Genomic DNA, 25,726 nt, shown 5'->3' with positions numbered 1-25,726 from the left:
GCACCTTCTCTTTGAAGTTTCCTCGGTTCATCTCCTTAGCAATGTGATGAATTCGGATCTTCAAATAGAGTTGCACAATTTCCTAGCATAAGTTGTGAAGGTGGTTGTCTAATGGGCCGCACTCCAACAGGTGAGGTTCAAATTGTGCAAATCAAGCCCTCTCAATAACTGTGGCAAAATTTTCCACTAGAAGGTGTTCGCATCGCCCATGCCTTAAGTCTTTGTACTGAACTTGCAGCACTCCAAGTCCCTTTTCAGCAGCCTCACAGATCTGCAGGACGTCCTTGGATGGTGCTATAAGCTGAAAGTCTCGCCTTCCAGGGAATGGGGTCCGCGAGCCGTGGTCTCGCCCGACGAGTGACACACCCACAGTCAGTGCCAAAAGACCGGTTTATTCCGGACTAAAACAATGCTTCAAAAGATAGAAAACAGGCGCTGCAACTGAGCACGGCAGAACTAATAAAAAGAGTCGCAAAGACAGTTAAAAAGAACTACACAGAAAATACAGTAAGACGCCGAAAGACCAAGCGGCAGCGATGGGGGCTTGAAACGCTACATGAAACCTGGCTGCTTGTGTAGCAGCCACTCATGCCAAAGGGCTGTTCCATCCTTGCAGATGCCACTTCATTCTGTGCTCTTCGTCCTGGTACGGTGCCGCCCCGCCGTCTGTGTACATCCTGCTGGCTTGGGCTGACCGCCGAATCCGTCACCGCGCTCTAGCAACACTCCCCCAGGTATTCCCTCGCGCGCCACTTCGCTGGCCTTATCAAGCATTCCTCGCAGCGATCGCCGCATCTGGCGAGCAAATGTTCGGTCATGCGCAGTTGCACTGCCTGCACACGCATCTAGATGACTGGAAGAGAGCGCGCGCATTTAAAATAGCTAAAAAAGGGGCCATAGAGCCCTCCAAAGCCCACTACGGCTCTTTGCACGAATGGGGCCGGTCAGCTCACTAGAATGCAGTGCTTCCACATAGTCCTCACATTGTGTTCTAGCATGAACTTTGGCAGCTACAAATCCTGCAATAAGGGAACAACCGAGTTTGCTACTGCTGACAGGCACTTGGGAAAATCCACACAGTCAGTTTAATCATGCTCATCGTCCAAAGGCTCCAATATCACAGATCTCTGCGATGTTACTGCCACTGGAGGTTCAGCCACATCAGTGGCAGTGGACAGACTGAAAACAGTAACATCTTGGGAGCAATTCCCTGCATTAGATAAGCTCGGTCTGAACAAGACTCTTATATGCAGCTTTCAACTGGCAGGCCGTGGGGTTGTTGTTGAAGCCACCCCTTCCCTGTACATAAACAAAAAGTCTCTTTTGAGACATCTTGTGTGTCTGGAGGTATTTGAGCTTGCCTGTCGAAACAAGTCCTTCAAACAAAGCTGCAACACTCTGCATGCAAATGAGCATGTTAACAAACCATTTTCTTCAGTCCGTCAGTCACTAGTTTTCCATTGGCATCTCTCAATTTCCTATTATACTGTTCAGCCTCCTGGAGAAATGACTTCCAAGAAGCTGCATTCTCCTTGTGCATTGCAACCTTATATGAGCGTGCCAGGGGATTTCTTGAGCTTAGTAGGTCAAAGGGACAATCAAACATCCATATGAATTTTGCTGTGGCACGCGCACCTTGGAATTGCAGCAATTTCAGTGTGGACTTACAATAGTCAAGTGCGTCAGTGACCGAAGACCTCAGCGTTAGAACAGCAAGCCGAACCTTCATCTTCTGTTTTTCCCACCAGAGATGAACTCTTGTGGAAAAAACAGAAGATGAAGGTTCGGCTAGCACTTTGTGAGTTTGTTCCCCATGTGGACCCCCTCTTTGTGCTGCAATGCTTCCAAAGCTTCAATATGACACCACCTGACATGTGAACCTTCAAGATCAATGAGGTGACTCACAGATCCCAGGCAGTTTCAAATCAGTTTGACCATATGACATGCATCAAGCATCACAAATCTTTGTTGGAAGGTTCTGTTGGGTACTCGAAACTGGTGCTGAACGTAGATGAATGGTAGCTGCGGTCCGCACCGAGGCACCTTGCCATGGTGAAGTTTGAAGCGGCTCTGTCAAATGCCAGCGAAACATTTTCTACTGCTGCTGATGTGACTCTTGATGGACCCTCTTTCACTAAGTCTACCCTTTCTGGTCCAGAAAGGGACTCAATGAGAAAATATCCAAGAGGGACTTTCAACCTCAATTTCTATGCAACAGCCATAAACACGGAAGCATTGGTTGCCTCTGGGAGGCTGTCATCAGACAGTTCTGTACCAACGACAACGCAGCCAACTACCTTGTTGCTGACCAGCTGGACATGTTTCTTGACGGACGTGTCATCTATCATCAGAGCTGCAAACAATGGCTCGTCCCAGCCTTACAGCACATTTTTTAACAACGCAAACGCTTCAGATGTGAACCCAGGGTCACCATTCACTGCCTTGAACCACTCGCGCAGCGTGAACTGAGCAGGCAAAGCATTGTTGAACTTAAGCTCTTACATATTCATATGCAGCGGGAGAGTAAAAGTGAAGCATTAATGCGAATGCACATAGTTCAGGAGGATAATTGTTGCTTGTCTTCTCATTGGCTCTGCCAAGGAGCTATTGTATGTCAGGAGAAAAGGAGGCTTCAAAAGCCTCAAGGCCTCTCTCTGACAAGAGAGTCTTCTCTCTCAGCTCCTTGACCAATTCGCAGGAACTATTGCACTGCACCGCTAGTCTTCGTTTTGTCAGGTGCAATGTCTTGACCTTTTTTCTCAGTTGGTTGACCTGTCCCTCTGCATCTTTGGCTTTTTGCCGACACCAATCCCAGCTTGGCGAACTCACTTCAACTGTAGACTCATGATCCACTCATTTTGTAGGTCCTTCGGGCTCCACCGGCTCCTCGCTCATCTCGGGACTTATTGCGGGCACCGTCCGACACTTGGGGGGTCACGCTTTCTCTTTTGCTGTAAGGAAAGCATACGAGTCAGTGAAAGCTTGTGGATTTCAAGCACCTGTTACATACAGAGCCGTAAAGTTGAGCAAAGTAAACATGAAATCCGATTGTCAAGAGAGACCAAACCTGAGAGGAAGGAAAAACACAGAGACAATAGAGCGTTTGCGTTCTTTCCTTACTAGTGACCCTCTTTGCACTGCGATACTCACGTAGCCATGCAGTGCTAGAGAGCCAGCATCAACAACTTTAGAAACACTGATCCTGTACCAGTGCGTTTTTAAAGAAGCTTAAAAGCAAGTCATCTCCACTAACCATGGGCAACGTACTACATGAGGCCACGTTTGTACTCACAGGCTTTTGGGGATGCGGTGAGAATGCTGGAAAGATGCTAGGAACGCTGCCAGGTCACAGTCTGGTTGTTTTCCCGGTCCTGTCGAAGCACCGAGGCTCAAAATGCGTTGAACAAACACGGCCACCATCCTTGAGCACCCAGCCATCCCGCCGTACCACACGCTCTCACGCACCATGCAAACCAGGATCCTGTTACGAAACCTATTACATGGAAACATGATAGCATAGCTTGGTATGTGCTCCATTCCGCTAAAATAAAGTGCTTAAAAAGCGCTCTGTAATCTGCACAGTTGTGTTCGTGCACAAGCAGTATGGTGTCGGGAGCGACCAGGTGCAAGCGACCAAGGCTAGTACACTGCTACGCAAATACAAATTAGACGTTATTCCCGGCACCTTGACGCGATTCGTACATCCTAATGCGACTCACAACCCCACCATTGACAATGCAGTCGCTTGCTGTCCGTTGAAGAAACAGTGCACTAGCACAACCGCAACAAAACACCACGGAGCCACTAAGCTACATGGTGGATGCAACACGTTCTGCCTGTTTTCTCCCCCTGGCAACATGGCACTGTGGTAGGAAGTCCACATTTACTGGACGTCCCGGTAGCCGCGGCTGGTGAGCCGGCGGAGCGGGTTGACGTGGCTGGCTGGCCGGGCTGGTTGAGAGCGTTCTCTGATGCGCAAGGCAGATCTTCATCAGCGCCGCACCAGTGAGTGCCGGCTTCACTTTTCGAGCGCCCCCTCCACTCGTTTTAATAAAACCTCTTTGGTGGGTGTACAGTATCTCTGTGTGAAAAAACAAAGCAGTGCACCTTTTCTTTCTCTTCTTCATTACTTCGCGCCCTTGACAATGAGTCAACAGACAAGACAAGCCGTTGCCATTAGATAAATGATCTCTATGCTCTTGCAATTGCCTGTTACGGCATCGCCCAGTCAGGACGATGTACCGAGCTCCGCTGGATAGTCTCCCTCGAGAGTCAGCATTCGTCCTGTGTCCACCTTTCATCATGTCCGTCTGTTTTGCCAGTTTTTTTTTTTCAGTATGAACCCTTGCCAACTCGCCCAACTCAGCATTCTGATTGGTTTACACAGCGCTTTGGAATGCTGGACTGTAATGTGCTAATCGAACATTCTCAAACGCTATATTGCCCATTCCCTGCAACAACTACCGTTATTTCCGGTACATAGTCCACACCTGGCCATTTGATGATTTATTTGGCGATATTGAAAAAAATGCTGTATAGCCCGCACCTACAGACAGGCCACAAAGCCCAAAATTTTAAATTTTAAGGGGGGAAGCTGGTCTTAGAAAAAAAATTTTTATTAATGAAGTCACAATTATGAAATCTTCAGGGAACATGCAGTTTTGCATGCTGATTCCAAATATGGAATTTAATTTAATGTACAACAAGTCCTTGTGGACTTGATGTAATATGTAACTTTTTGTGGAGAGCTTTAACGAAATTTTGCTGCAGGGAACTTGCTAGAATGTATGCCGTCTGCTTGTCTTGACAACAAGCTATGCAATAAGGGTAAAATTATTATCCTGCCTATCAAAGAAGTTGAGATACAAGGTTTTGAATTTCATACTTCACAAACGGGAAGAAAAATTTGTCTTCCTGTTCCCGAAGTGACAACTTCAAAATTCTATAACTCAGCTTCTATGACAGGCAGGATGAGAACTTCAGCTTTATTGCATAGCTTAATGTCAAGAGAAACCAATGGCATGCATTTTAGAAAGTTCCCTGCAGCAGGATTTCTTGAAAGCTCTCCACAAAAAGTTACATAACATATTGTATAAGTGCTCAAAAAATTGCTGCACATGAAATTAAATTCCATATTTGGAATCAGCACGTAAAAATACCTGTTCCCTGAAGATTTCGTAATTGTGACTTCATTAATAAAAATTTTTTTCTAGGACCCTCTTCCCCCCTTAAACATAATAGCCGACGAGCTTTATTTCGAAATTCAGGATACTTTTTGCGTGAAAAGAAAAACACTGTAATGTTGCAAGCTAACCGCCGTTAACCTTTCAGATAAATACAGCACATCACAGCTGCATGGGATTTAAACCCACAACCTCGGCACGTCTGGTGCAATGATCTCTTATTGAACTAAGAGCACCGCATAGGACGTGCAGTGGTTGTGGCTTCGGATCCCATCTGCAGCGAACTGTAATTTCATTTCACTGCATATAATAAATATGATTAGTGCCCTTTAATCAAAGAAAGAGTTAGGTTAACCGTGCTTTTTTCTGCCTAGTGGTCTGTCACCCTCCTGATCCATATGTTTACAATGTCCGCGTGTATACGGTGGCGTATGGCTACAGATGGAATGGCGAACTTATTCGGCAGATGCAGAAGCATGACAAATGCAAGTGCATAGGCTCTCAAACCTTTGCCCAGCTGCAAAACAAATTATTGTCAAAGGAATGAAAAATAAGAAGCACTTTATTAAAAATACAAAATATACATTCATAATGTATGAACAATGTAATGGAAAAGTTATTTCTGCCAAAAAATTATATATTGCTACGTCTGTCGTTTGTGCCAGGATGGTTCTTTGTAACCGTATTGATTGGACAATTTTTTTTCTCTGAGCGTGCCAAAAAGCACTTCAACCGGTTGGAGATAACCCCAGGTGGGATTTGAACTTGAGGTCTAAGGAGTTTTTGCACCAAAATAAGAGTCTGCAAAAAATGCATGCATGTAGCTCAGGTTTTTCAGGTAGTACACCAGAAGGCATACAATGACGGCCCACTCAATGTTCTTGTTTTTCAAAGCGATGACCTCAGCTTGGGTGCCTCCATATATCCAAGACTGGTTCTTGTATGTATACACATGAGGCGTAATAACTTGTACTGCTGTAGGTAGTGCAGTCTGTAAGTAGAATTGCGAAAGACCCAAGATAATCAGATTACTAAATCCAGTGAATGCAGTGGTCTTCTCTATGTTTTCTTTGCACTGTGCTTATGCTCTCCTTATCCCTTAATGAGAAAGAGATATCTTTTCTAGATTGGGAGAAAAAAGACATTCACTCGTTTTTTTTTTTTCCAACCAAAGACGTTTTTCATGATTTGCACTTTTACAAGCATCTGCAGATTTCATGCAGGCAGGGTTCAGAGCAAAATTATTCAAGTTTTCACAGACATGGCATTGTGCAAATTTTTTCAAGGACAAACGAATCGGGCAGCTCATGAAAGCAGCATTCTTCAGAGCACAAATGTACCCTTCAGTGCACATGAAATTTCTACCACAGAAAATGCTCAGCTTAAACAAATGTGCCTTTTAGTCTAGGCAGTCATGAAAGTTCCAGTTCTTTTCTTTTAAGCTCACCAGGGACATTGTAAAAGCCTTGTGCCTTTTTCTAAGCAGTCTTTCAAAGACAGTCGGACCTTATTGCTGTGCAAAATGTTGAAAGCATTAAAAGGATGCGCATAGCAGGAGACACGGACAAGCGCTCATCCGTGTCTCCTGCCGTGTACGCTCTTTTTACGCTTTCAACTCTTTCCATTGTGATACACCATCTCGCCCCTCTATGAGGCTGAGGCGCTAACAAATTATTAGTGTTATTAGTGCAGTCGGAGAAATCACTAGAGAACTGCAGGGATTTGTATGCATTATTAATGATAGGGTGTTGTCAGGTAGATCAGCTATTCTTAATCTCATCACAAAAAGGGAGAAATATCATCACTACCCCAAACTTATGGATTAACTATTTGAGCAATTTATTGGTTAGTGGCTTGCAGAAGCAGCTGGAAAAGCAGCAACAATCATGACAAAACGTAGCTGATCAAGATGTTCATACAATAATGTCTCCTCACATGTGTCTAACAAATGGCCGAAAATGACCGGCTACGAATAATTCATACAAAGACGAAATACATACATACACACACATGAACTCATTTCCGATGCTGAGATGCTCAGAGGTGGAATCAGTAACTGTAGCACAGATTAAATTCTCTGCTGCAAAAGTGCCTGTGGAATTATTCAGAGCATCAGTATTTTTGTGTAAAAGAAACAATTCAGCGAGTGCAAGACCTCTTTCGTGGCTGCTTCCTTCAACACACCATAAATTCATGGCTTTTCAAGGGCCACAGAGAAATTCCAGGACTATCAAGGTCCTTGGAAGCATAATTTCCATATCCAAGGGTTTTCAAGAATCCACATAAACCCTGCATTTGTAAAACAACTTCTACATACTTATGTGTAATTGATGTGTGCAGAAGAACTTCAAGTCAGTCTTTATGCTATTATTTTTGCTTATGTCTATTTTTCACGCTGCATTTCATACATGAAGACTTATAAACATGCTCAGTTGGGTCCTCTTATTGAATACAGTATGCAGAGAGAAGACAGAATCTTAACTTACCTCCGTAATCAAAAAGTGATCCAAGGAACCTTGCAAATGACGTGAAATCTGCACAAGTGAAGTGTCCTGGCCTTGTTGCTCCGAGAAAACTTGTGCAGCTTTCTTAAGCCTCACTTCCAGTTCATCCACTGTGCTTTCAAAACGCAGTTGTGCCTCAGCACAAAGCTCTCTAGAACTAAAAAAAAAACAGAAAAAAAAGTGGCTTACTTCACTTCAGTGTATAGCTATCTGGGAAATGGTTCCGGAACAAAGTCACGTGGCTAAACCTGCGTTACTTTTTTAAAGCTTGACAGCAAAAAATACTGTGATGTATGCTTCCCTCAATACAAAATGACAAAATCAATATTTCCATGCCTGGATTTTTAAATTTACTCTGCACCACTGCTGAGAAGCAGATGCTTTACTGAGAACTTTTCCACAATTTAGGCTTATATAAAATAATTTTATGCTTACGATATCTTCTCCCAAGAAATAACTTCGCAAAGGGTAACATAGTGCTGGCAGTGGTCTTGGAAGGTCACTTTCAGGAGGCACATAACCCTCTCAGTGTTGTAGGTCACGCCGCTTAAGGTGTCCGAAGCCAATAACTAAAACATAAAAACAAAGACATATAAGACATTTTATATTTTTTATATTATATTTATATTTACAAAAAACAAAGACATTTTATGCCCCTCCGGCATAAAATGTAAACGTCACTTGTCTGGACTTGTCATATTTGAAATTCAAAATTTTCAGCCCACCTGTAACTCTGCCACCACCACCTCCTTTGTGCCCTCCAGGCTAGGTTCTTCAACAGGAATATTTTTTTTTGGCGGTGCCGCTACGTCACTGAAGCAGTAGTCTATGTATGAAGACACTCTGCACAATACATTTAAAAGATGAGCACAAAACATCAATAACAATACGGTGCAACCTAATTCAGTATATAGTCACTTAAACACATGCAATACAATGTACTATGTGCATCAAAATTTGGTCACGAGCAAAATCATTCCTTGTTGTCTCCTCTCATTGTCTTAAAATGTTTACATCTTTTAGTTTCAGCACAGACATTTCTGTCATTGATTTTAAACGAAGGTTTCTTGTACGGTTTTAACCCATCTTATATCACATTTTCTGGTTTGACCGCTCCATCTAATTTCCTTTTTTTCTTGTTACTTTCACTTCATGTCCAGGTCAATGCGTTCATCAATAGACTTAAGTATTTGCCCAGAAATGCCTCGTTGTAAACCTGCACAATGTGCAGACATGCTTGCTGACCTACCTGTTCTTGGTGGATCGGTGCATTGGTTTGAGACTGCTTGTGTAGAAGTCACTCCGTGTGCATCCTGCACTGAAGCTATAATTAAAGCATATAATTTGTATAATTTAGAGCCTGCATCTGCCATTTCTAAATACAACTACATTGATAAGAAGTGGTAAATAGAAATGAAAATACTTTTAAACTAAATGTTTTTGCATTCCTGAGAAAGGTCAATTAAAATGAACACATATGTAAGATTAGCTCACTGTTAGATTAAGCAGATGAGCATATACTGAGAAAATGCTACTAGTAATATTAAGCACCGCTCTGAAAATGTCAGAGCAACTATCTCCCTTTCATAATTCTTTACCTTGATGGGAACAACTTTCTGGCTCTTGTCTGCCTTCTGTGATGTCTTCGCATTGAACTGGGCTTTCTTCACTTGTACAGGGCCAGGAGTCTGCATAAAACAAAAATTTTATGCCTTCTTAGTTTACAACTTTACTACAACTACTATACTGATAGAACAGTGATCGACCATTTAACAATTAGGTATTCTAGTCAGAATTTCCATCATGCAACGAAAACACTAAATATGCATTCTGTCCAATCTTCAAGGATGCAAGGGTCCATCCGGTTTAAGGAGAAAAAGTTCATGAGCTTGAATTGCACTGTAATGGCTGGTTCAAATCCTGCAGCACTAGATTGTCGAGGTACTGCACTTCTATTCACCTGCAGCATTAAAGGTGTCATAGCAGTGACATCAATTTTATTTGAATGTTTCCTGTTCAAAAGGCAGAAAATTTCAGCATTTATCACCTGTGCAATGAACACAATCCTGCGAAAAAAAATATGGCAGTCAGTAGCATAACCACTCTCTTTTATCTGGGAAAAAATAACTAAGACACCAGCCTTCAAACAGGTCAAAAGAACCCAAGCTTAATTACATTCATCGCAAATGTTTATTAAAAAATTTCTCAAGGTTTTCACTTGATTTTACCTGCTTTTTTTTGCTTTACTTGATAACTAAGACACCAGCCTTCAAACAGGTCAAAAGAACCCAAACTTAATTAAATTCATCACAAACGTTTATTAAAAAAGTTCTCAAGGTTTTCACTTGATTTTACCTGTTTTTTTGGCTTTACTTGATCATGTGTGGCATGATCAGTTATAGCTGCACATCGATTTTAGTGCAAATTGGCCGAGGTAAAATTTTTGGAAGTGGCTCGTACCAAAGTTTGGAAATGGCCAGGGCCTAATTTGGAGGTCACCATCGTGTTGAGTGCGGTCAATTATGGGTGAGCATTGATTCTGCTGAAAATCAGTGAAGAAAAAATTCCAGGGGTGGGTGACCCAAAATTTTGGGGGGTGGGCTGGGCGAAATTCAGAGGACATCATCTTGTTGGACGTGGTCAATTATGGGTGGACATTGATTTTGGTCCAAATCAGCCAAGGTCAAATGTTCGAAGTGGGTGGGCCAAATATTGGGAGTGGCCAGGGCCAAATTCGGAGGCCACTATCATGTTGGGCGCAGTTCATTTTATGGCTGGACATAGATTTTGGTCCAAATCAACCAAGGTCAAATTTCCCAGGTGGGTGGGGAAAATTATTGGGGGTGGCCCACCCCAATTTTGAGGTCACAATTGTGTTGGGTGAGGCAAATTATGGCCTGCAATGGATTTTGGTCCAAATCAGCCAAGGTCAAATTTGAGGTGTAGGTTGGCCATATTTGAAGGCCACCATCATGTTGGGCAGGGTCAAATTCAGGGTCAGCTGGACCAGATATGGAAGCATCTATGTTGTTATGCTTTTTCTAAACCAACATGACGCCACTGTTGCTAGGTGTCGTGCAAAACAAGACAGGTCAAGACACTTTGTCAGTGTTGGTGAGCGTATGGGTGCTTTTGCACTAATGACCTTTGTGGTCATGGTGTAGGAGCTTAAAACCAAAACACTTAAGAAAGAAGGGGTAACCTGCTGAACTTATAAGCAATTCAGACATCGATAGGCATACCAACTAAAACTCAAGCTGTTATCACTGGTCCAGGATGTAAAATTTATAGTTACAAGTGTCTTTCCGCAAAATCCCCAGTGATGAGTATTACAACTGAGTTTATACTGTGGGCAGAAAGACAGCTGATTCACCTTTGGAACATCCAGGCTGAGAGCTTGACAGCACAGATGAAAATGCATTACTCTGCTGCTCAGTGTCTTGCATAATTGTGCCTACAGAAAAACAAAACACCATGCTACACCTTCTCTTCGAAATAGAAAACTTCTGTGGATATGAATGACACACACTGTGGCCTCCATGGGCTTAAGTATCTTGTGAAAGCATGCTCTCATCAGCCCGAGCCTCGAAGTTCCCAGGTAAACATTCTGTTGAATTCTACGGTTCTTGCCATGCGTAAAGAGAGACCATTTAAAAGGTGTACAGCCAAACAAAAATATTAAGATTCTATCTGGACGTATTTTATTTTCATCATGATGTGTTACTTCGTCATCTAGATTATTCAGTTTGACGCTGTGTATCATAGCTTAATTTCCAACACGTAGGCCCGTGTGTTTCGCGCCAGTATAACACCTAAGCAAGGAGTACAATAAAGACGCAGTAGAGGGTCATTCACACTGAGCGTGAACAAGGCTCCGTGTGGCTGCGCACGTGCGGAGCACCATTGCGACCAAGCCGGTAGCAAATTCATGTAAAGGGGCAGATGACACGAAGCATCACGTCGAGGTCCTTTTTTCTCAGTGCGCCACTCTGCATTGATTCATGAACGGCTGTGATTCAACGGCATTCCGCAGGTTTGTGGCCACGCGGAGCAATCTACCAGCTAAGTGACACTGACACTGCTTGAGCAGAAGCCACAGAGTTTTTTTTTTTTCACACCGGTAACAAGCAGCTGACACGTGCGCGCAGTCAGTGCTACTGTGCTTCGGTGAGCCGCATGCATCTGAAGTATCCCTTTTGTTTCGTTCTCGTGGACTCGGCTGTCAGGTGAAGGGGCATACTGCTAAAAGTCGATCAGTTTGAGCATATTTTCCCTACTGCGCTCACGGAAACGCGTGAAGGGCAAGGCGGATGCGTCGAGCGCGGGACGCAAGACACATGAGCCGCAGAGAGAAAAACTTCCATCCCATGTCAGGGGCGAGCCCATGCTGCGGTGTCAATAACAGTCTGCTGGTGGCCGACGCTTTTAGCGCAAACAGCACTGCAAACATCACATTAGTCGAAACATGTTGCGTAAAACTGCTTTCTTGAGAGCGTGTCAATATTTTGCGACAGAAGCAATGCGCGCCCATGAAATCAAAACGTGTAATACTTGGGCGCGGGATAAGCCTGTCAATATCAGCGAAAACAAAATACAACACAAAACAGTTAAAATTTTGCAATGTCTTGCTTCTAGGACACTTATTTTTCTTATAAGAGAGGCAACTTTGCTTTTGAAGGCAGAAAATTTTGAGAACAGACAACTGCTGCAAAACGAAGCTATATACTCGCCGAGATCGACAATCCTGCTGTGGGTGCTGAGGCTGTGGTCGCAGTAGTCGCAGTAGTCGCATCGAAGTCTGTCCTCGGCCATGTCGACGGTACACACCACCATCTACTGTTTGCACTCACACTGCTGTTCATAGCAGCGGCCGCATTATATTCCGCAAATGTCTTTCTGCCTGACAGGCACCGCAAACGCATACCACACACGCACCACATGCACGCCTTCAAGCAGGGTGACAAGCAGCACTGCAGCGCCGCTTATATCGTTCATAGGAAACACCCAGATAGCTACAAAGTTGATTACACCTAACAGCAAGCATTATAAAACTTTTTATACTTTAAATTACTACAATTTGTAGCTTACAATTGCGGAAATATTCAGGATTGTGTTTGACTGCCATAAAAATGCCGACCTAGCCACCTAAGTCGCTCATCCCGAAGCAAGCCATTCCAATCCAATGTGCTAGCGCGCGCTATTTGAACTCAACCTCCTTTTACGATCTTTCTCGCCGAATGTGCCAACCTCCCAAAGGCATAAACGTATACATATATGTATACGGCACGCACTCGATCAGATATATAGGTTAAGGCTAAAGGTATACACGAACCACATACCTTTAAATTTCGGTTGTGACCTCTGTAAAGAAGTATGTAAACGTTTAAACCTTGCAAAGAAGGAAAACATAAAAACGTTAAGCCGTGCAACCTGTAAAATAAAGGTTAAACCCCGATAAAGATATACATAAAGGTTACGCGATAAGAGTGTAAGCCAGCTCTCAGGCTAGCCATATCATCTTCTTATACCGGCCCACGGCCGATCCCGATAGTAGTGGAAGTGGCACATTAATCCGTATACGCACTCAGCTCAAACAATAAAATCACTGGCATGGCCAAATACACCTCACACTAAAATGCCGCAGCAAAGCATCCTCATGATCAAACAGCATCGTCAGTACAATTAAAAAGAGAAATGAAACGACTGAACGCAATGTCTGGCATGCAAAGGCTGATACCCTCGATGCCGCATACTTGCGGGAAGGTGTATATTATTAAGTAAGTATACACGCATGATAGCCCCTCCATCATTGTATATTGCGAAAAGAACAGTGCCGTATAACAATGAGAAGGAACAGTCTTTAATCATAATGGGATGGCATTTTGGCCTAATCAGGGGAGAAGCTCAAGGGAAAACGGTTTATGGGGGTTGAACGTCCCAAAGCGAATACGGCTATGAGGGACGCCGTAGTGAAGGGCTCGGAAATTTCGACCACCTGGAGTTCTTTAACGAGCACTGGCATCGCCATTGTAATTCGACCGCCGTAGCCGGGATCCAACCCACGTCTTTCGGGTCAGCAGCCGAGCGCCATAACCACTGAGCCACCGCGGCGGCTGGCCAAGGTAAGAGTTCGAAGTGCTGGTTGCATCCTACCAAAAAGGTCAGCTTCGCGGGCAAGTCACAGGGAGCGCAGTACATATACGCGCGTCGGCCCCCCGTGGGCGGTGTCGTGCATTAAACAAAGCAACTCAGCGGCCCTTGTTTCGTGCGTTTTGGCTCCAAACCGGTGCAATCCGAATCCCACAGCAGGTGCCGGCTTGTCGGCGGTGTTCTGCTGTCGCAAGTCCAGAACGAAACTGGCTCTCGTCCGCCGTCACAAACTCGCACTCTTCCATTTTACGTATAAGCGCGTCATCTGGCGAGGGCATCTGCACGCCTCGCAAATAAGCACCTGGGTCACAAAGGGCAAAGCAAATGCGTGTGTTCGGGGACTGATTTTTGCAATCGCTGCTTGCCTTCCTCCCCAACGGGACACTGAAGAAAAGTGAAAGCAATTATTCTAATTAGTAAAAGTTGATTCTTTGGCTTTTTCTGGCTTGGACGTTTGTCCGGATGCAAGAGACGCACTTATCGCCGAGAAAAATGGATTTAAAAATCCCCCTCCCCCTTGCCATTCGATTCAAACTCGTGACGTCGCTACCGAAAAGGACTGGTTGCCTCTGTTTTGAACTGAATGGCAGTGTAGCATTGCCTTTGGGATCTGCGCCCCAAAATCGGTGTCGACAAACGCATTTTACTTGGGAAGTTGGCCGCTGATAGCAAAACCTCAATTTCGTTTTTTTTTGCATTTTTCTAGCTGATAAAATCTTCGTTTTTGGTGACAATTGGTTTTTTGTCGTTAGAAGGAAGTAATCAATCGATAGAGATAGACTTCAATTTGCCCTCAGTGTCCGTTTAAGTGTTGCAGGAAGAACCTTTATCTGTAAAACGTGCAGCCTTTGTGAATTTCCTTTCGTCGTATATACCGGCTGGCAATAGTTCACTCGTAAGGAAAAAAAAAGCTTATTGTAAATACATAGTGTACACAATCTGCAAAACACGTTGTGTATTGTAAATATACAACGTTGCTTCATTACAAGGGGAGTTAAGACTGCGCGAATAGCACATAAGGAAAAAAAACGAATATGACACCAGGGGCTCAGTGTTCGTTTCTTGGCCTCTTGTCCTATTAGCGCAGTTGTAGGTACACCCTCGTAATGAGCCAACCAGCCCTCAAGAATTTTCTTTTGGTATTCTTGCGTGGTTATGGCACTCAGCTAACTGTTCAGAAAAGCGCACTGGAAGCAAGACCCCCAACCAGGAAGACAAAAAAAAGGGGGGGGGGGGTCCGATCCGAAGCAAAAGAAGAGGGTGCGGGGAGGGAGAGAAATTTTATTTCCCAAGTAGGGGAGGGGATGAGGGGGTAGACTGTGCAGCTGGGTGGCTCCTCTGGTCCAAGGCTCCACTGGCTTTTGCCGACTCGCTTACGATCAGGATGAGCTGAAGCTCTGTGTCCGGGTTTCCCATGGTCAGCGCAGTCTCCCAATGCTCGTATGTGTTCTCGGTTTTTGTAAGGTGTTGATGTTTGGCCTTCATCCCCGTGATAAGTGGAAGAAAGTAGGGCAAGCTCTACACCATGGGTATGTGCCTCGTTATAGTTTGTTGGTTGGATATTGTATCTTAGGAACAAGTTCGGGTACGGGTTGGTATTAGTCGCCAGTGCATGGCCTCTGAGGTGTTCGTATTGTGGGGGAGGTAATTTACGTCGCTCTAGCCTCTGGTTATGAAGACGCAAAGGACCCCTTCAGCTGCCGTGGTAGATCCCAGCGATTCCGCCGTGTAGCTCATTCGCCCGTCGAACGCCTTCTGGCAGAGTTCGCATGCTTTGATTCTCAACGTACACCTCGCAATCCACGATAAAGTCTCGCATTAATTACCTCAGTTCCGAGGACTGGCATTGTAGGCCCACCACAGGTACACTTACCGCATAACAGCCCCCCCCCCCTTGATATGCCCCTTATCCTTTCTTCTGCAAACAATCTGGGGTGTGCGCACGACTTTTCGCGTGTACATTGCTTTATCTTTAGCCAAGGCGCAAGCTCGTCAAATGTAAGCTAGTACTACGTCCCGCTTTTCCGCGGTTGTTCCCAGGGCTCGCGCGTTTACCGATTGGATGATGCACACTCGGTTGCACTCAACTATCAATCCTCAGTCACCAAGTAGCACAGTTCAGTCCATTCTGGTTTATAGCGTGTTGAAAGCAAATGCTATAGCGATGAGACATGCGCATGCAACTCAACAGCCAATGTATTTTCATTCCTAGTAAAAAACAACAACAAAAAACAAGTTTCTGCCGGCTGATGAGGGGGTTGTTCGCTGAAGTCGCCTTCTGTCTCGTCCACCGTAATGTCGTGCACCATCTACGGGTCTCCTAACGCGAACTCTCCGATGTTCTCGCCAGATTGCAAGTCGTGCAGTGTCTGCAGCATCTTCATCCTGGCCATGTGTCGTTCGCGGGGCAGAAGTCTCTTGAGGCGCGCCGCCAGGCTTAGGCAGAAGAGCTCCTCGGGGTCCGAGAAGAGCGCCTGCGCCGCCGCGCCCCCCGCCGCCAGGCGATGCGGCATCACGCGAGTCGGCCGCATGGCCAGAGCCCAGGGTTGAGCTGGTGCTGCTGCCGCAGCCACCACAGCCGCTGACTCGCGTACTTCGGCGTCTTCGTCGGGCTGCTCTCGTTTGACTTCGACCTCGGCCGAAGAAGCCGCCGGGGCCGCCCCGTTCAGCGTCGAGCGCCTCCTGCGAGGAAGAGTCGTTGCAGCGAGGGTGTAGCACGCACTCAAACTCGGGCTGGCAGAGTGCGGTGTTAAAGTGGCTTTTACCCCGTAATCGCTAACGTCCGAGTTCGCCCGCTGGCCAGTCTAACTGGCTTCCGCCAGCCGCCCGCAGCGCATGCGCATTGTTTGCAGCGCTGTACATTGTGCTGAGACGCCCCATGAAACGCAATCCAGGTTCATAATAAACTCACATAATAAACTGCACAAAAGGAAACCTGCCCCCAGTATATGCCCAGGGACTTCGCTCTTCAACGCAACGAAAAAAAGTCGCCGTTCAGCACCTAGCCTAAACCCCCTCTCCTTCCGCGACACAGCTGTCGTTCTTTTCACCCCCCCCCCCTCCCTTCCATACTTAAATGACGCTAGCTACTGCCCTCAGTCACCCCTGATAAAGGAGCCGAGTGGGCTTCGAAACGTTGGGTTAAAGTTAAAATTTTGGTTCGAGATGTGCAGTTTGTTATAAGTCTTCAAACCCAACCAGACAGGCAAATCTGTCAAAATGTTTAGTTTTAAATCCAGGTTCAGAACACTTAGGAAAAAAGTTAACTACCTACATCTCATATCTCCTCCTATGAGCTCGCGTGCCGAGCGAATGTTTTTTTTTTTTGTAGCGGGAGCTACGCTAGGCTACAAGTCGAGCATATCGCGGTACAGGTAAGGCGCCAGTTGTGCGCATGCGCCTTTATGGTACATGCGGGAGTCCAGTTGCGCGCATGCGCCGTTACCATGGCAACCGGGGAGGAGGAGTGGGTGCGCTGCGCCTTTCCTCAAAATGCAACTTTCAATTTTCATTTTTCTCTTTCTTCTTTCCCTCCCTCATTTACCTTTCCCTTTACGGCGCGGTACGGGTGTCCATCGAGATATGTGAGATGGTTACTGTGCTTTCCGCGCTCGCGGCGCCATCTGGCATGACGTCACACAGCGCGGCTCGCCGCCGCCGCTGTTTGGTATGACGTCACATCGCGTTCATCACCCGAACCGCGCGTCGTCGCATGCGCAGCATTGCGTATAAAAAGCGTAGATTTAATCGGCGGCTGTATCGCAGCGCTTGATAAGGATGCACAGGAGAGTTCAGCCGCTGATAAACGGCGGTATACACAAGAGAACATTAACTCTTCCAATCCTGAGGTTGTCGCCTGGCAGTTGGCTGCTCGACAAAGAGAGAATGAGCGTCAGAATGCGAAGAGAGCAGCGGAGACGCCCGAACAGAGAGAGAGAGAGAGCAACGGCTTGCCAAACGGAGACTCAGACTGTCGAGCGTAATAGACGCCGCATAGCCGCCGAGATGGAACCCAATGTCTCTCATTGCTAAACATACAGTGAACACAACAAGCTCAACCAGGGAAGAGTACCTCTCGCTACGTATATCCTGGCACAGCCGAGCTAAGCCACTACCAATTTTTATTTATGGTTTTCATTTTTCGATTTAACGTGCCGCCGATGGTGGCGACTCTTCCACTTCGTCGTCACCATCGTCATCATCGGCGCAGACCTGTCCACTGCAAGGCAAAGACCTCTTCCATTCATCTGCAATCAACCGTGCAGCCACGCTATGTCCCCGCACTGTTCCTGACCTCATCTGGCCACCGGACTACTACTCGCCGCCCATTGTTTACTTCCTCATGTAACAACTCTGTTTGTCCTCCACGTTACATGTCCTGCCCACGTCCATATCCCTTGTAAGAATCACGGAGGACTGCATTTATTAACATAGCCATGGTGCACGAGCGGAGGTTTACAGTTCGCGGCCTGATTTTAGCGGAATCTCTAAGGAAACCCCCTCACAGTGTCATTTCCATTAAAAAAAGAAGGCTCCAACTCGAATCCTGGCACATCCAAACTGCCCCGAACAACATCAACCGCACAACAGGAAACCTCCCCCCAGTATATGCACAGGGACTTGGCTCTGCAGCCTAAAGAAGAAAAGTCTCCAATGACCGCCTGCCCCCGGTGCGATAACGTGACTCACAGTCAACCTCCTCCTGCCCCCACGCCTTTCGCATCACAGCTTTAGTTTTGATCTCCTCCCCTCCATACATACTAAGAGACGCCAGCTAGTGCCCACAGTCACCCCCGATGAAGGAGCCGAGCCGGCCTCGAAATGTTGGGTTTCAAATTAGAGTTTTTGGCTGGAGAAGTGCAGAGTTTATAATAGGTCATTTCCATTCAGCGTCTGCCCACTTCTTTGCTTTTATTAAAAACAAAGGATGAAAAAGATTCCACTACAAAATATGCCGCCATATCCTGTGATCGCGACAGACGCAAGACAGTGCTGAATGGAGTTAAAGCGGGCATACGACGACGTGTACTATCGGGTGCACGAGTGTCCAGCGCACGCCAGCGCCGGCTCATGTGGGCATTGGCACTGCGTCACTTGGACACACTGGTGTCGACACCGCGCATGACGCGTCCATTCGTGGTGGAAAGAGTGGTTGCCCTTGATCCCGAAGCAAGAAACGTTACTTATCTGATGGCGTACGCTCTTTGTGACGCATTATCAGAATAGCCACACACGCTGCGAGGCGGGCTGGCTTGACGGCTACTCTTCGTCAACATCGCTCATCGGAGCAGGCAAAAAAGGAAAGCAGCGCGCACGCTTCCAGACGCACACCACCGGGTCCGCAAAATGGACTTGCCGTACGTAGTAGGTTGCGTGCCACCCAGCAACGCGGCGATCTAGTGCGAGTCTGAGCGAGTCGCGCGTCGTGTAGCTTTGTGCGGACAGTAAAGCCTGGTAAAACCGAGTGCTCGCTTAAATGGCCGCTGAGCCACGTCGCAGTCGCGCGATGTTGTGCTTGTGACGCGAAGGCGGGCAGGTGTCTTCCTGTACACAACACTCACGTTCGCGGCCTCAGGAAGTCATCGAGGAAGCCGAGCTCCCGGTCCAGCACGCTCCACTGCCCCGTGGCGTCGGCGCGTCGGCGCTTCTTGCGCTTGAGGTACGTGTCCCGGAGGGTGCGCCACCGGGTCTGGCACTCCTCCACTGCGCCAGGGAACACACGGTTGCCGGTCAAAACAACCATGCCTTTGTCGCGGTTAGGGGCACCCCACAATTAGTATACAGCTTTCGTGAAAACAAAAACCGCTCTTCCAGCGCGACGCCACTATTAATGGCAGCGCACCGCCGAGACGGGTAAGCTGATACAACTTGCCTGCAGTGAAGCTCCGCGCACATTTAGGACCGGCGCACAGAAATCCTCCACGACAAAAACGTAGTCCGTTGTTAAAATTTATCTTGTCTCCTAAACAAGAAGCTAATCACGAGAAAAAAAAAATTTAGGTCTAGAATTTTCATGCCTGCTTTGTTTAATAAATTCAGACATTAAAAAGCTTATTTCGTTTACTTTTGTGACTGGCTAGCGGAGTAATAAAGTACGCCGAGGATCGCGGCCCCAGAAAATGAAAATGAAAATTTATTTTTGGGGGAAGGAAATGACGCAGTATCTGTCACACATGCGGACACCTGAACCGCACCGTAAGGGAAGGGATAAAGGAGGGAGTGAAAGAAGGAGGGATAATAATAATAATTATTATTATTACCGTAGTGGAGGGCTGTGTCAAGCGCTTTTAAATTGTTTTTTGGAGAAAGGAAATGGCACAGTATCTCTCACATCTCAACTGACACCTTATCCGTGTCGTAAGGAAAGGGGTAAATGGAGGGGGGGGGGGGACTGAAAGAAGAAAGGAAGAGCTGCCGTAGTGCACGGCTCCGGAACAATTTCGACCACCTGGGGTTGTTTAACGTGCACATACATCGCAGTCCACACGGGCGCCTTTGCGTTTCGCCTCCATCAAAACGCGGCCGCCGCGGTCGGGTTCGAACCTTCCTGTTCTTTTTTTAAATTGTAGCCTACTATAGCGTAGTGAAGCTTTCGCTTCAAAAATGTTGCTCTCCGCGGCATCTGCCATCGAGACCTGAAGCACCTAGCTTGACTAAAAGGACAGGGCGAAGAGAGTGAAGGGGATAGAAAGAGGGGAGCGATAGCAAGAACGGATAGGAGTAGGACGGAAATACGCACTATGTACAGAATACAACCAAACTGCCTTTTACTTCTGATGCACACATACGCCACTCGGAAGTCATTGTCGCCGTAAAGACAAAAGAGCTAAGGTGGCTACACTCCGCGCCACGATCGCTTTTCGCGACATTTGCCGTGCGGCGGCCGTGGCGGGCATCCGCCGACATGGCTCACTAGTGGTTACTGCGTTCGGCTGCCCAGCACAGGGACGTGGGTTCGAACCCCGGTCGCGGCGGCCAAATTTCTGTGGAGCTGAAATGCAACAGACGCGCCCACGTGGTGTACGATGTACTTCAACGGACCTCATTCAGGAGGTCTAAATTTGTCCGGATTGATTGGTTATTAGGAAATTAAAGGCATGTTAAACTAAATTAGTTTTTGGGCAAAGGAAATGGCGCAGTATCTTTATCACATATCGGCGGACACCTGAACCGCGACGTAAGGGAAGAGATAAAGGGGGGGGACTATGAGAAGAAAGGAAGAGATGCCGTAGTGGAGGGCTCCGGAGAAAGCTCGACCACCTGGGGATCTTTAACGTGCACTGTCATCGCACAGCACACGGACGCATCGAAGCGCGGTTGGGCGGAGGTTAACTGTCTTATTTCTCGCTGGAAGATGCCGGGGCTAGCAAAAATCTTTTCCTTCCTTTTTACTATTATTTTTAATAAAACCACTACCACCACCTCCACCGCGCCGTGAGGGAAGGGGAGGTTGGAGTGAAAAAAAAAATAGGTGCCGTAGTGGAAGGCTCAAGAATAATTTCGACTGCCCGGTGATCTTAAACGTGCACTAACAATGCAGAGCTAGCACACGGGCTCCTTTTGCGTTTTGCCTCCATCGAAATGTGGCCGCTGCGGTCGTGTTCGAAGCCGGGTGATGCGGCTCAGTAAACGAGCGCCGGCTCAAACTACTCAGCCATCGCGGCGGGCAAATTTATCTGGAACACTGTAATATGACGCATCTCTCTGGGGTTCAGATCGTTTCTATGGAGGCGAGGCGCATAATGTGACCGCGTGCTGTGGGGTGTCAGTGAACGTTGAAGGTCCCCCTTTGGTAGAAATTATTCCGGAGGGCCCTCCACTAGGGCACATCTTTCTCCCTTCTTTCACTCCCTCCTCCTGCGTTTCCTTCACGGCGCGGTACCCGCCACGGCAGCTCAGTAGTTAGAGCGCTCGGCTAATAAGCCGGAGCACTCAGCTTCGAACCCGGCCACGGCGGCCGCGTTTCCATGAAGGCGAGACGCGAACGGCGCCCGTTTGCTGCACGATGTCAGTGCAAGTCAAAGATCCGCAGGGAGACGAACTTATTCCCCAGCCATATACGGATCCGCTTTCTCCTTTAAGGCGCACAATTTTTTTCATCAATCCCTTTATCATTTCCTTCACGGCGGTGTTCAGGTTCTACACCAAGGATAAAGTTTTCGTTCCTTTGCTCGAAAACATTTCCAGTTGCGTGTCGCGACCTCGTGCTAAAAGAAAACGAAGTTGGGTAGGACGCTATCTGCAGCACGGGCATGTGCCGCCTCTGTTCCCTTCAGCACCAGCAAAAATATTGGTTTTGAGGGAAGCAAAGGGGCTGCAGCTGTCTCAATTCGCAGTGGACACCTCAATCATGGAGTATGTCCGGACCCCGTAGAGTATCTGTTACGGGTCCGATTGGACTTATTTTTGGAAAAGTGGCGGAGAGTTTGAAGGTTGCTTCACTTCCGCCACCAGTTGGCCCGGTATTAATAATAATAATAATTGGTTTTTTGGGGAAAGGAAATGGCGCAGTATCTGTCTCATATATCGTTTGACACCTGAACCGCGCCGTTAGGGAAGGGATAAGGGAGGGACTACCGAGGCGGATCTGGCCCGGTATTGCACTACCTCCGGGATTGGCCTTGTCTTTAGCGCGTCTTTACTATCCTGTCTTTCTATCCCATCTTTCAACTCTCCTTCTATCTGCACATGGTAGCCTTTTTTTTTTTCTCGGCTTGAGCCAGTGAGCAGGCCTGTGCATTTTCTTTTTCTTCCTTCCTGGCAACAACAGACAGACAGACAGACCTCAACCATGCCGTGGGGAGGGAATGGAGGAGAGATCGAGTTAAATATGGAGGAGAGTGCCACTGAAATGGAAATACGCATAAAGGCACCATGTAGCGGAGGGGTCCAGATAAGATTCGCCCACCTTGGATTCTTTTTTCTGCACCCACATGGCATAGTTTACGGATTTCTTTTACGTTAGGACTTCACCGAAACATAGCTGCCGCAACATCAGTAACCCAGTAATGCCGAAATAAATGCCCCAGAAACAATCAAAAGAATGAAAATCCCAGGCTCCGAGTTGTGCCACGAAGCCACGAAGTGATGGCATCAGTTGCATTGCGTAACCCACGACAGCGTCAAATCCCAATCCGGCTTCGACTGCATGAAAAGAGTTGGCGCACTGTGAAGACTCCCGCTATAAGCTATGCCATGCGGTTTAACATTCTCGTTAATACGTAGGGGAATTAACAAGCGTTTGTAAGGAAAGGCGCAACACCTTATACGGCGGAAAGGAGTGAAGGAAAGAAAATAGAAAGAGGCGTTGTAGTTGATTCTGGAATAATTACAGCCATCCGGGGTTCTTAACGTGCGCTGACATCGCCCAGCATTAAGCCTCCATCGAAACGTGTCCGGCGCCACCGAGGTTCGATCCTGCGTCTTGGAATTCAGCACACTAACGCCGTAACAGGGTATTTGGTTATAGCATATCGGTGAGGCCGACGGTGAAGTCGATGCCTTTTAGGTGAGTGCTACCTCACATATCTATAGCTGTAAGAAAGTCGAAGGCAACTGAAAGAACGGCTGAACTGAACGGTTGCTTTGGCATTACGTAGCATACGCCTGGCACGTAGCCAGTAATTTTTTATATATATCCCCGGCACATATTTATCCCAAAAAAACCCAAGATGTTGCGTGGAGGGAACTCCAAACGAACACTTTCCATAACCCCGCATTTATATGCTCGCATATATCCTGGGGTCTGCTCTCGCTCCTGTTAGCTAGCTATGTGGCCAACATGTCACTCTATCCCACATTCTCGGCGCTTGCCCTCGGGACTCAATTCCTGGAGGTTTGCAGCTCTCGAATCCAGACCAGTGGGAGGCCGCATTGCTCATTTCCGACTCGGACACACAGATCCGGGTTGTGACAAGAGCCCTAGAAGTCGCCTAAACACCACGGGCTCATGGCGACTTGACAGATCTATAACCGCAAACCATCTGCTACTTTCGTCAACAAAACTGACTATCCTCCTCCTTCTCCTCCTCGGGAAGGGCTCAGAGGATTTTTTATAGAGCCCTGCCAAAAGAAGTGAAGGGAGGGGGGTTAACTTTGCGCAGTTGCTCGGGCCCCCTAAGGCCCATGGATACGTGCCTGGCCTAGGCCTCTTTTAGTATCGCAGCCACCGTCGGCCGATTAAGTGCGACGGCGTGAAGTCATGAGAGGAAAAGTACACGACTGGACGCGGCAGAAAAAAACTAATACTGCGTCGAGAGAGAACAGACCTGACGAGAGAGCCTTCGAGGAACAGACCTGACGTGGCAGTGGCAGGGTTGGACCAGGTGGAGCAGCTCGTGGATCTAAGGCACCTACAACAAGGACGCCAGAGACCACGCAATCCCACGCGGCAGCTTGTCGCGCAGACGCTCCGGCTATGAGCCCGCAATCATCGGTACGACACTCGTTCCCGGCACAGCATCCTCAATGACGCGAACAGCTGAAACGCACGATCATCCAAAAGACACGGCCTCCTATAGGCACAATCAGCTGTACCATCAGCACGGCATGCTAGGGAAGCTCATGGCTCCGGGCAATGCGAAAAAAATGCAGGCGATTCCAAATCGTACGGTGATATCGACTCCGTATAAGACGCGGGTCCAGGCCAAGCGCCTGCGACGAAGCCAGCTGCGAGGTCTCAGTGCATCTCCGCGGACACGTAAGCGTTCGAGACCGGAGCGCGAGACCTGCTGTGTGTGCGGTGAACGCAGCATGCTATGGCTCACCGGTCACGGCCAGTGCGGCGGCGATGTCCATCCAGGCGGCCTCCCGGTAGCCGGCCTCCTTGTGCAGCTTGGAGTGCTGGTCCCAGAGCTGCGTGTGCTTCTTCACCTCCTGGACGAGCTTCTCGTTGAAGGAGGCCATTGCGCGGACCCGATGGAACGGAGCACTGATCGTCGTAGTCGGGATCGGGCTTCGGAGCCGCGTTCCAGCGTCTTCCTCGTCTTTTGCGGTGGGGACTGAGACAGCGGTGCCCACCACAGCGCCACCACGAGCTCCCGCGGGCTACCGCACGTGCGCTTGCAGCGCCGCCATGCTGACTTTTCTCTGCGGCGTTCGTTGCTGCCGGTCGTGCGGAAAGTCTAATCCAAGCCTTCGTGTGGAGTCTGTGGACACGTACAGCCGCGATCAAAAATACGCGGCCCACGGCTCCGGTGCAAGGAGCGGCTGCGGGGCCGCACCGCGGCGCTGCAACCTCCGTACGGCGCTCGCTGCGAGGCTGCACAGAGGCTGCGTTCCTATACTCCAAGTAGATGGCTACTTAGACGTCTAGCCGGACAGCCGCCATCTTGGGACGCGTTGCATAATAATAATAATAATAATAATAATAATAATAATAATAATAATCATAATAATAATAATAATAATAATAATAATAATAATAATAATAATAATATTAATATTAATAATAATAATAATTGGGGAAAGGAAATAGCGCAGTATCTGTCTCATATATATTTGGACACCTTAACCGCGCCGTAAGGGAAGGGATAAAGGAGGGAATGAAAGAAGAAAGGAAGAATAGGTGCCGTAGTGGAGGGCTCCGGAATAATTTCGACCACCTGGGGATCTTTCACGTGCACTGACATCGCACAGCACACGGGCGCCTTAGCGTTTTTCCTCCTCACGAAGCCGTTTAATATGACTGCTTCGCCGAAGTCTACATCGATGCAGGCTAACTTGCGGTCTAAAGATGGCTGATGTACGCTGATGAACGAGTCGTGCTCTTGCGGGCGTCGGACTGTACACGGAGTATAGGAAAGGAAAAATGTGAGTCATTCCATTATGTTATTTGGTACGCAAACTAGTGGCTAATTAATTTTCGTGGACGTGCGATTCCTAGCAGTG

The 25,726-nt window shown here is 47.4% G+C and overlaps 2 protein-coding genes across 6 annotated transcripts in view; both read right to left on the bottom strand.

The window, feature by feature from the left end:
• LOC144115419 (uncharacterized) overlaps window positions 1–12,602 on the bottom strand; it is a 68,106-nt gene extending 55,504 nt beyond the window's left edge. Inside the window, exons 1-8 of one of the 5 annotated variants that reach the window (XM_077649814.1) lie at window positions 12,418–12,602; window positions 11,061–11,141; window positions 9,286–9,375; window positions 8,937–9,011; window positions 8,413–8,530; window positions 8,123–8,256; window positions 7,670–7,844; window positions 5,728–6,174 (exon numbers count right to left, since the gene is read on the bottom strand). In XM_077649814.1, the coding sequence (XP_077505940.1) occupies window positions 5,956–6,174; window positions 7,670–7,844; window positions 8,123–8,256; window positions 8,413–8,530; window positions 8,937–9,011; window positions 9,286–9,338 (774 nt within the window). In that variant the 5' untranslated portion in view covers window positions 9,339–9,375; window positions 11,061–11,141; window positions 12,418–12,602 and the 3' untranslated portion in view covers window positions 5,728–5,955. Of the gene's footprint in view, window positions 1–5,727; window positions 6,175–7,669; window positions 7,845–8,122; window positions 8,257–8,412; window positions 8,531–8,936; window positions 9,012–9,285; window positions 9,376–11,060; window positions 11,142–12,417 lie in introns of those variants that run through there. The other 4 variants (XM_077649816.1, XM_077649815.1, XM_077649817.1 and 1 more) reach the window with 4 other exon arrangements.
• A 3,413-nt stretch (window positions 12,603–16,015) lies between these two features.
• LOC144115421 (uncharacterized) lies at window positions 16,016–24,926 on the bottom strand. The gene is made up of 3 exons (XM_077649818.1): window positions 24,604–24,926; window positions 19,399–19,540; window positions 16,016–16,519 (listed from the first exon to the last, which is right to left on the bottom strand). Exons 1-3 carry the CDS (start codon window positions 24,740–24,742, stop codon window positions 16,147–16,149), a joined length of 654 nt encoding a protein of 217 aa, XP_077505944.1. The 5' UTR covers window positions 24,743–24,926; the 3' UTR covers window positions 16,016–16,146.
• Window positions 24,927–25,726: the final 800 nt, after the last annotated feature.

This window comes from Amblyomma americanum, chromosome 1 (genome assembly GCF_052857255.1).
Source record: "Amblyomma americanum isolate KBUSLIRL-KWMA chromosome 1, ASM5285725v1, whole genome shotgun sequence".
Taxonomy (NCBI): Eukaryota; Metazoa; Arthropoda; class Arachnida; order Ixodida; family Ixodidae; genus Amblyomma; species Amblyomma americanum.
Note: the sequence above shows the minus strand (reverse complement) of the source record. Positions and strands in the feature narration are given on the sequence as shown.